The sequence below is a fragment of the Miscanthus floridulus genome, chromosome 9, assembly GCF_019320115.1.
Source record: "Miscanthus floridulus cultivar M001 chromosome 9, ASM1932011v1, whole genome shotgun sequence".
Lineage (NCBI taxonomy): Eukaryota > Viridiplantae > Streptophyta > Magnoliopsida > Poales > Poaceae > Miscanthus > Miscanthus floridulus.
The window spans coordinates 110,609,774-110,620,628 of record NC_089588.1 but is presented as its reverse complement, the minus strand read 5'-3'; the positions used below and the strand labels follow the sequence as shown (position 1 = coordinate 110,620,628).

General features: G+C 44.6%; 1 protein-coding gene and 1 pseudogene across 2 annotated transcripts; both read left to right on the top strand.

Moving 5' to 3' along the window:
• Positions 1-245: 245 nt before the first annotated feature.
• On the top strand, positions 246-2,662 carry LOC136482635 (MEIOTIC F-BOX protein MOF-like). Of its 2 annotated transcripts, XR_010765143.1 has the most exons (5): positions 246-382; positions 671-1,799; positions 1,904-1,949; positions 2,037-2,186; positions 2,265-2,402. XR_010765143.1 is itself a non-coding variant. In XM_066479849.1 (4 exons), exons 2-4 carry the CDS (start codon positions 684-686, stop codon positions 2,466-2,468), a joined length of 1,620 nt encoding a protein of 539 aa, XP_066335946.1. In that variant the 5' UTR covers positions 246-382; positions 671-683; the 3' UTR covers positions 2,469-2,662. The 2 variants fall into 2 exon arrangements, 1 of the variants encoding a protein (XP_066335946.1); XM_066479849.1 differs by having other exon boundaries at positions 671-1,949; positions 2,265-2,662.
• Positions 2,663-7,846: 5,184 nt separating this feature from the next.
• On the top strand, positions 7,847-10,092 carry LOC136482634 (MEIOTIC F-BOX protein MOF-like; annotated as a pseudogene).
• Positions 10,093-10,855: the final 763 nt, after the last annotated feature.

Sequence of the window (10,855 nt, the reverse complement as noted above, 5' to 3'; positions counted from 1 at the left end):
CGGTATTTAATTTAACAGTATTGTTATCTTATCGTGCGATCTGTATATTTTTAATATAAAAGATTTAGTTGTTTCGTAGCAACGCACGAACACGCTACCTGGTATATTAGAAAACCATGTTCCTAATCCAGAAATGGATAAATATTTCGAAGAAGAAAAAAAACGACGAATCCTCTCGGTGGCGGCAACTGGGCCTTTGCTATCCGGCCCAAAACTGCTCGGCGGCTCGGCGCTGTACTCTCCCCTTCCCCTGCGTCTCGCCGCCATAGAGGGAGACGAGAGTTTAGGCAACTCCTTCCTTCCCCGCGCCGGCGCCGCCCTTCTCACGCCCGCGTCTCCTCCAGCTGGTTCCGCTCCTCCCTCGCTCAGGCTGCGGCGCTCGGTAAGCCCCGCTCCCCAACCTCCTCCTTTCGCCCCGTATCCCGTATGCCTCGTGAACCCTTCTCGATTTCAGCCTTCCGATGAGGTTCTGTCCTATTCTATTCAGCAATGTTTCGCCATGTATTGAAATCTTCCGCCCCCTCCATCTAGCAGCTCGACTCATCTAGTGATCAAACCGGATCCTGCGGTGTTTTGTGAAAGATGGAAATAGGGTTTTTTTGTTTATTAATTATTATTTATTTTTGGTGTGGGTTATTTCCTCATCTAACGGTAGAGCTGCTCCGTGTAGGAGTAGACACGCCATGGAGGTTGAGGAGGCGGAGCGCGCCCGCGCAAGTGGTGATGGCGGCGGCGGGGGCGGGTGCTCGGCCGCCGGCCCGGACTGGCTGAGCTCCCTGCCGGACTGCCTCCTCCATACCATCATGTCCTTCATGAAGGCCCGGCAGGCGGTCCAGACATGCGTGCTGTCCACGCGGTGGAGGAACCTCTGGCGCTCGGTGCCGTGCCTCGACATCGACCTTGCTGAGTTCAAGACGGTGCCTGTTTCTGATAACAACTCGGGCTCCAGTGGCGACGACAACTCTGGCTCTGGTGGCGACGATAACTCTGGCTCCGGTGGTGACGACAACTCTGGCTCCGGTGGCGACGACAACTCTGATTCTGACGGCGAAAGCTCTGAAAGCTCCGAATCTGATCTTGATAGCTCTGATTCCGACGACGGCGACGTCCCTGATTCGGACGGCAACAGCTCCGAATCTGATACTGTCAGCTCTGACTCCTCCGACATCACAACTTCTTCTGAGGACGACAGCTCGGACTCTGATACTTACATCTATGGCGCTAACATCAACAGCTACGAGAACAAGAAGGTCAAGCACAAGGAATGGGAGGATTTCGAGGATTTCACCGTGAACCTGATGCGCCAATGTAACATTGCACAGCTGGATTCATTCCGCCTGCACATTGTTGGGAGCAGAGCACCTAAGTTTGGCAATAGACAGGCAGCAGGATGGCTCCGTCGCGCGATGAAATACTGCACCCCAGACCGGCCCAGACAGCATGGAGGAGTGAGCTCTGGTTCTTGGCATCTGAAAAGCCTCCATCTCTGCCATGTACTACTGGATAATGGTTTCATGAAGCGTGTTAATTCAGTGTGCCGCTCTTTGGAGGATTTGGAGCTAGACGACTGCAGTTGTCAAATTGAGTCGGTCACTTCCCAGTCTCTGAAGACCATGGTTCTGAAGAATTGTAGATGGCGCAATCTTTCTGTGATTGCATCGCCCACACTGAAGGCACTGGTTATTGATGGCGGCTCGAATACTGATGACTCTGGGCTGGTTATCTTGGCTCCTGCTGTTTCATATCTGAACCTGGCTGTGAAGGCTGACAGATTTTGTGGTGGTGTTTCAATAAATGAGGTGCCATCCCTTGCCAAAGCTTCAATTTGTATAAAGGGTCATGGTCACTTATATAGTTTTGTCAGAAGTAAACTTGACGGCGATCAGTTTAAGCTTCTTTGTAGCATATCGAACGTGACAAGTTTAGAGTTGTCAGGTGTCGGGTCGAAGGTATGCCTTCGCTGTCTCTGTCAATTTTCCAATTTATTCACTCCAGTAATGTTATTGTACTATCTAAGTATCTATAATGTACTTCAGGTGCTCGGAAAGGAACCCAGATTCCAAAAATTCAAGAACCTGAGGAACTTAATGCTGAACAAATGTAATCTCAGTGACGACTTCCACATATTGGTATTCTTTCTTCGGAGTTCACCTATTCTGGAGAAGCTCACTTTGCGGTGCTGCAAGGTATACTGTAGTTTGCTTCTTAACTTCTTACTTAACCAACATGGTTCATCAGTCTTACATCTTTTGTGCTGTCCACAGTTCCCAAAACATTCTAGCAAAAAGAAAGGAACGCCCATACTCAACAAGACATCTTCTGAGCTCCGTGGACTGGATTTGCTGTGTGAGAACCTCAAGGTTGAAATCATATATAAATATGGCTATGGCCTACACCTTGTCCAGCTTCTGATGCGCATTTCAGTGAATCTGTTGGAGAATAACATTAAACTCACCAAAGTTAATTAGTGTTATTGGTATCCCAGGCCTTCTATGTTTCTCACCGTATGGTTCACATGTAGAATTTAGTTGCACATTATAGGTTCCCTTCAGATGCCCAAAATCGCAAGCTATGATGAAGACCTTGCTGTATTGACTATTATGCTATTGATTATTACTCTTTTTCTTTGCTTAAGGATATGACTGCCTCTGGACAATATCTGTTTTAAGCCCTGTGTACTGTGTGTCTGTGTCAACTGTGCACCTACATGTTTGCTGCTGTGTTTACTTACTGAAACTGTCTCCAATTATAAAACACCGCAAGCTTGGAAAAATGCTCGGAAATCACTTGTTTTCTTCTGTTTTTTTTCTCTCCCTGGGAATCTTGGGACTAGCCAGACAGGTACATACTTTCGAAAACTATACAGCAACTCGAATTCATCCCACTTTTGGGGTCTAGAGATTGCTTGAGGCTGTGCTGACTACGGACGAACACGAACTGAAAACTTTGTGCTGAGTGCTGACTACACATGAACTGAACACATAATCACCGAGTACACCTTTCCCGTTCGGCTTACCTTCGGCTTGTTCGTCATCTCTTTTCAGTCGGAATAGTGTTTTTCTCTCACAACATTTTAGTCAGAACAGTGTTTTCAGTCAATTTCAGTTAAGTTTCAGTCAACCGAACGGGGCAAGTCAATGAGTACACATTATCTTTTACGTGTGATGGCATTTGTCAAAGGGAAAAAGTCTAATTAACCCCTCCATCTTTCATACTGGTCTACTTCACCCCCAAACCGTCTGTTTTACCCCCTGAACTTTCTAAAACCGTCTATTTTAACCCCTAGGTGGTTTTCAGCGGCGGTTTGCTACAGTAACATCGGTTTGCTACAGTAGCCCCTGAACTTTCGATGAATTTTTGAAAAATCATAGTAAATTATAGAAAAATCATAAAATGAAAAATCTAATTTTATTAGACTCCACATGAGTAGATCTACACAGTGAATATATAATACGGTATGCTTTACTACAATTTTTTTTTATAGTTTTAGATTAATTGGAAAATCCAATTTTGTCTTAGATTAATTTTGACTGTAGCAAAACCGTCGCTGAAAACCGCACAGGGGGTAAAATAGACGGTTTTAGAAAGTTCAGGGGGTAAAACAGACGGTTTTATAGTTGGGGGTGAAGTAGACCAAGTATGAAAGGTGGAGGTTAAGTAGACTTTTTTCTTTGTCAAAGCATCATGGATATTGGTCAGTGCGTCCCATCATTGCTCAAGTGCAGGATATAAATTGAGCAAGAAGCTACTCGGTAATCAAGACCTGCAGAGAGCTAAGTAAGATAGCTGATGCTCTTGCTAGAAAGGCAAGATGGGCAAGCATCTAGAATTCATTCCTTTTGTGTTGCCAAACAGTTGCTCATTCTCCAACTTGTAATATGAAGCATGTTTTAGGAAAATTCGACCGTGGTAACATGATCCTTATTACCTATTTGTGATGCAATGCAAGTATTTTAAAAAAAAGATATGATGCCCAAAAATATAAAATATATAAATGGCTACTTATTTCATAACAGCACAAAACTGACATATGCAATATTCTTGTATATAATCGAATACTTATATGGAGTCATCGAGAAAACTGTTTTTTTCTCTCTCAACTAAGCAAGAGACACTACTATAGAAATAGTTTCCCCTTATGGTAACCGCCAATTCTATTAAAAAAAGTACTGTTGGCTGAAAGTACTGTTGACTGGTTTGGTGTGAGAGAAAAATACTGTTCGTTGGCTGGTTTGGCTGTTTAATAGAATCAGTCCTATTAAACGAACAGTATTTTTCTCTCACACCAAACCAGCCAACAGTACTTCCAGCCATGGCTTATAAGCCAAACCAGCCCAAACGAACAGGGCGAAAGTTGATGGTGATGATCTATTACTGCTAATTTGAAATAGGACTGATGGTGAAAATCATTTTCTCCACAGGTTCATATCTTAAACTAGCGGTGAAACCCAGTTCAGTTTTTACTATAGGTTTCCAGCGGGGGTGGAAAACGGACCTAGGTGCATTATCACTCTCACCCTAGGCATCGCCACCCTCTTTTTCTCTCTACCTCACCCACCACCTCAGCCTGCCCTTCCTCTCCCAAGCGCGGCGGCGGGGCTCGCCTCCCCTCAGCAGCATGGTTGAGGACAATGACGACAACACGGATGACATCGATGGTAGCATACGAATGACCAATTTTTTAAAGATCTATTCGCTTTTCACTATCGGTCTGTAATCGATGACAATGAACTCTATTTTTACCGCCCATTTTTATCGTCGCCGAGCAAAATCGAGGATGATAGGGGGTTGAGGCCCAGCGGTGATGAGATACTTGTCGTAGTGAGAGTTGCATGTCTTTTATATTAGGGAAGAAAATATTCCATACAAAGAACCATTGTCCGTTTTAAGTAGGCATATTAGGATTCACTACAAGAGATTGGGCCTTCTATGACAATTTTCATATGACAACATTTTTTAGTCATAGAAACAATGCGTTTATGACAATTTTTCTTTGGATGATAAACGTTTGTGACTAAGTTGTGATTTAGTCCTAAATAACCGTCACCATGTACCTTTCCCAATCTTTGTGACAATAGCTCATGACCAAATTGATGGAATGTGATGGTCATAAATTAAAAATCATTTTTTAATACTTGGTGTGTGCTGTATGGGTGGGGCACTTTGTTGGCCATTACAAAATTAGTTAAAGCTGTAAAAGTATTATGAAAATTTATGAGTATTTTGCCCTGTAGAACAAGTATCATAATCCTTGGACTGAAAATCACACTAAACAATGCAGTATAAAGGACAAATTGACCCCAGGAAAGACTGGACTGGATCCTATTTTGAGAAGCAGATAACTGATGCTGATGCATTCCTGAAATATCTAGTAGTAGCACCTGTTGATTCATTAGCATGTAAAGAAAAGAAACGGCTTGCGCAGGTAGGTCCCAGACCCTGAACAGTAACGAGATATAAAATATATAAGCAAGCATTTTCACCAGGTGCAAGGATCAATGCCAATCACCAGGTAGGCAGGTACATCTGAGTCTGATCCCCTTCAAAGAAAAAAAATCTGATCACAGCCATATCGTCACAAAAAGGGGTACAATGACGAGAAAAAGGCTGTAATTGTCACAGTTAGAAGGCCTAACCTCTTGTAGTGATTTAAAATAAAGTTTCTTTAAAGGTATACTTGACTCTCAATTTGTCTTACATACTGAACAATGGTCGTTAAAAGATCATTGGAAGATGGGTTTATTCAACACCCCCTCTGTTCAATAAAATATAGGGTTTTTGGAAAGAGGCCATTACAATTCTTCAACTTTTGAGAAACGCAATCGCAAGTCGTCTATTCTGAGAAACGCCATTATAATTCCCAGCTTCACTGAACCATGCCATTTTATACAGCTGAACCGTATGAGGCCCACTGTCAGCACCATAGGTATACAGGGAGGCAAACGTGCGTCAAGTATCAGCCTCCTCCATTAGTCCGTGCCGCATCGGTCTCATCTCTCTTTCTCCCGTCCCCGTCCCCGTTCCCTATCCCATCCACGAACCCTAGCTCGGCGATTTGGCGGCAGGAGAACCAGAGGAGGTGGCAGGGCAAGGAAGTAGGCACTGACGGCTGGGGATCTCAGAGGCTGCCGCACCTGCACTGAAGATACTAAAGCTACAGAATCGATCACAATATGAAGTTTCTTGGTCTCCAGTTCGTGCTTGGGCTCAACCAGCGCCACCTTTGGCTCACTAAGCGGGACCTTCAGTGCCAGAACATCACAAACAAGACTGTCCACAATTTGGCGAACCTCATCCAATTCTTCCTTCAAACCGGCATATGCTTCACCAGACGCTGGACTCAAACAGACTGCGTCCTTCATCTGCAGTCGGCGTCCATGAGCTTTTGCAGCTTCATACTCGACCTCAAAGCGAATGAAGCCACATGTGGTTGGATCACCCTTTGTTCAGATCACAGTTGTGTCATTAAGTGAAAAACAAGACTTTGCACAAGCCAAGCATGGCAAGAAATCAAACCTTGACATTGTAGGGGCACTTCAAAAACCACTGATCCTTCGTATCCTCTTGCTTGCTTCAAATGCGGATCAGAGGAACAAAGCAAAAGGGGCACTCTCCTCTGCTTGCAGTGCCGCTGGAAGCAGACGAACCTGCCCTCATCACGTCGCCTGCACCGAAGCCGCCTCTCACTTCAATCGCCGCAGCCCTCTGTTTCTCCCGGCGCCACAGCTGCACCGAAGCCGCCACCCACTTCAATCGTTGCCGCCTGCACCGGAGTCGCCAACAACTTCAATCACCACCGCCTGTTGGTTCTCCCAACGCAGTCGCCTGCACCGTCGCCGCCGCGCACCTGAATCACGCCTATCAATGCCTTCAGTCGCCACCGCCGCCGCCAAATCGCGAGCTAGGGTTCATGGATGGGATGGGGAACGGGGACGAGAGAAAGAAGAAGACCGACGCGGTGTTGACTAACGGAGATGGCCGATATTTTCACGAGTGTTTGCGTCCCATATACATACGGTGCTGACAGTGGGCCCTCATATGGTTGGGGTTCAGGGATGGGATGGGGAACGGGGACGAGAGAAAGAAGAAGACCGACGCGGTGTTGACTAACGGAGATGGCCGATATTTTCACGAGTGTTTGTGTCCCATATACATACGGTGCTAACAGTGGGCCCTCATACGGTTGGGGTGTAGAAAATGGCATGGTTCAGCGAAGCTGGGAATTATAATGGCCTATCTCCGATTAGACGATTTGCAATGGCATTTCTCAAAAGTTGAAGAATTGTAATTGTCTCTTTCCAAAAAACCCTAAAATATAAGGTGTTTTAGTTTTTGTCCCAAGTTAAAACTTTAAGTTTAACCAAATTTATATAAAAAAAATATAGAAGCACCTTACAAACACCAACTTAGACAAACATCAAATTTGATCAAACTTGAAGAAGTTTAATTTAAGATAAACCTTAAAGACCTTATTTTGATAATGAGAAATTATACAATGGCCCCGTTCAGCTTACCCCTATATTCGGCTTGCTCGGCTTCTTTTTCAGCTGGAATAGTATTTTTCTCTCAAAATAATTCAGCCAGAACAGTGTTTTTCAGTCGGTTTCAGCCAAAATTCTGCCAGCCGAACGGGACCAATATGCATATAGTTTGGCTAATTATTAGTCAAAATCTTATGAGGTTTGATTTTAACCATAATTTCGAGTGGAGGGATTTCTTTAGAGAATGGTAATAATTGCGTTAAAAAAGCATACGAATCCTGCATAAACAAAATATATGGAATAATAAAGCTTTGTTTAGCAGAATAATAAAGCTAAAACTCGGTCGCGGCAGCCCACAACAGGGCCGGCCCAGAAACACAGCTCCTCTACCCCCAAATTCCCCATCCCTCTCGCGGCGCCGGCGCCGGCGCCGCCCCTCTCGCTGCTGCGTCTCCTTCGGCTGGAGCAGCTCCTCCCCCCACGGAAGGTTCAGGCTGCGGCGCTCGGTAAGCCCCATTCTCCGACTGCACATCTCTCGCCCCACTCCCCGTACCATTGACTGGTTTGCTTTCGGCCCTTCGTGAACCCTTCTTGATTTCAATGTTCCGATCAAGAACATGGTTCTAACACAGCAAAATGCTTCGTCATTTTTCGAAATCTTGAGCCGTCTTTGATCTGGTAACGCGACTCATCTAGTAATGGGAACAGGATTTTGTGGTGTTATGTATAGATGTATTTTTTAAAAGTTTATCTTTTTATTTATTTGTCTTGCTGGGTTATTTGGTTCTCTAACGTGAGAACTGCTCCGAGCAGGGCACGCCATGGAGCTTGATGACGCCTTCAGGAAGTGGGCCCGCGTGAGTGGTGTCATCGACGGATGCTCGGCCGGCGGCCCGGATCGGTTGAGCTCTCTGCCAGACTGCCTCCTCCATGCCATCATGTCCTTCTTGAAAGCCCGTCAGGTGGTTCAGACATGCGTGCTGTCCACACGGTGGAGGCACCTCTGGCGCTCGGTGCCGTCCCTGGACATCGACTTTGATGAGTTCAACAAGGCGCCCCCTTCTGATGTCAATCGCATCTGTCTCTCAAGTAGCGACGACAGTTCTAGCTCCGAGAGTGATACCTCTGATTCTGACAGTGACCGATGGCTACCGCATCCTTTCAACAAGCACTTCATCAAGTACAAGGACTGGGAGGATTTTGAGGATTTTGCCGTGACCCTGATGCGCCGCTGTAACATTGCACAATTGGATTCATTCTGGCTGAATATTGGTTAGAAGCAGAGCTCCGATGTTTGGCAATAGACTGGCAGCAGGATGGCTCCGTCGCGCCATGAAATATGACACCCCAGATCGTGCCAGTAAGCTGGGACTGAGCTCAGGTTCTTGGCGCCTCAAAAGGCTGCATCTCTGCCATGTACTTCTTGATGACCATTTTGTGAAGCGTGTTAGTTCAGTGTACCACTCTTTGCAGGATTTGGAGCTGGACGATTGCAGTTGTCAAATTATGTCAATCACCTCCCAATCGCTGAAGACCTTGGTTCTTAAAAAATGTCGATGGCGCAGTCTTTTTGAGATTATATCGCCCACACTGAAGACATTGGTTATTGATGGTGGCTCAAATACTGCTGCCTGTGCGCTTGTTATCTTGGCCCCTGCTCTTGCATATCTGCATCTGGCTGTGGATGTTTATAGATTTTGTGGTGGTGTTTCATTAAACGAAGTGCCATCCGTTGGAAAGGCTTTTATTCATCTGCTGCATCACAAATATAATCATGCCAGAAGTAAACTTGATGGCGATCAATTCAAGCTTCTTTGTAGCATATCTAACTCGACAAATTTAGAATTATCGGGTGTTGGGACAAGGGTATGCCTTCGCCGTCTCTTGCAATGTTCTTTATTCACTCCAATAATGTTATGGTACTGTCTAATGTACTACAGGTGCTTGGTAAGGAACCCAGATTCCAAGAATTCAAGAACCTGAGGAAATTATTGCTGGACAACTGTGATCTCAGTGATAACTTCAGGACATTGGTATTCTTTCTTCGGAGTTCTCCTATTCTTGAGAAAGTCACTTTGCGGTGCTGCAAGGTATACTGTTGTTTGGTTTTTAATAATTAACTAACGAACATAGTGCATTGTCTTACATCTTTTATGCTGGCTACAGTTCCCAAAATGTTCTAAAAAGAGACACATGCCCATATGCAACGAGATCTCATCTTCTGAGCTCCGTGGACTGGATTTGCTGTGTGAGAACCTCAAGGTTGAAATCATATATAATGATGGCTATGGACCCCACCTTATGCGGCTTCTGCTGCACATTTCAGTGAATCTGTCGAAGAACAACATTAAACTCACCAAAGTTAATTAGTGTTTTTGTTATCCCATGCCTTCTATGTGGCATCTCACCAAATGGTTCATGTGGAATTTATGTGCACATTATAGGCTTCCTTCAGATGCACTAAATCGCAAGCCTATATGTTTGACTAATTTTAAGTGTTGACTATATATGCTATTGATTTTTACTCTCTTTCCTTGCTTAAGGATATGATTGCCTCTGTAAAATATCTGCTTTAAGCCCTATGTGCTGTACTGCTGTGTGTCAGTGTCGACTGCCCACCGTCCACTTACATATTGGGAAACTGTCTCCTATTATAAAATATCGCAAGCTTGAAAAATGGGTCTGGAAATAGCTTGTTTTCTTCTATTTTTCTCCTTAACGGATCTTCTGGGGACCAGGCAGAGGTACACACTTTCGAAAACTATGCACCATCTTGAATTCATCAGCGTTTTTGCCATCGCTGTTCAGTTATCTTGTGTATGGGTCCCCTACTTGTATGTCCAAAATATCTTGAGCTCCTCTGCTTTAACATGCATGTCCTTCTATGTGGATTCTTGCCTTATGGTTCAGATGTGGAATTTACATGCATATTATGGGTTGCCTTCAGATGCACTAAATGGCAAGCCTATACTTTTGACCAATTTCGAAGTGATGCAGGTCTTTGCTCTTTTGACTGTATATGCTATTGATTTTTAGTCTTTTTAACTTGCTTCTGGTGCTTTTAGCTCTATGTACTCTTTTTTCCTTGATGTTGGCTTCTGTGTGTGTGCTTGACTGCTTTCCTACTGAAATGTCGCCAATTATAAAACATGACAATCTTGAGAAATGCACCGGAAATCGCATGTTTTCTTCTGTTATTTTCTCCCTGGGGCTCTTTGGGATTAGGCAGAGAGCTACATGAAAACTATACACCAACTCAAATTCATCAGCGTTTTTGTCATCATTATGCAGATATCTCCTGTATTGGTCCCCGTCATGTTTGTGCAAAATATCTTGAATCCCTCCGCTTTGACATGCATACCCTCTCAACTTAA

What these genes read in the sequence shown, in the direction of transcription:
- LOC136482635 (XM_066479849.1), top strand. Translation starts at nt 684, where the DNA reads ATGGAGGTTGAGGAGGCGGAGCGCGCCCGCGCAAGTGGTGATGGCGGC. An exon ending in TGTCAGGTGTCGGGTCGAAG is followed by an intron (nt 1,950 to 2,036) that starts GTATGCCTTCGC and finishes AATGTACTTCAG; the next exon opens with GTGCTCGGAAAGGAACCCAG. An exon ending in TCACTTTGCGGTGCTGCAAG is followed by an intron (nt 2,187 to 2,264) that starts GTATACTGTAGT and finishes TGCTGTCCACAG; the next exon opens with TTCCCAAAACATTCTAGCAA.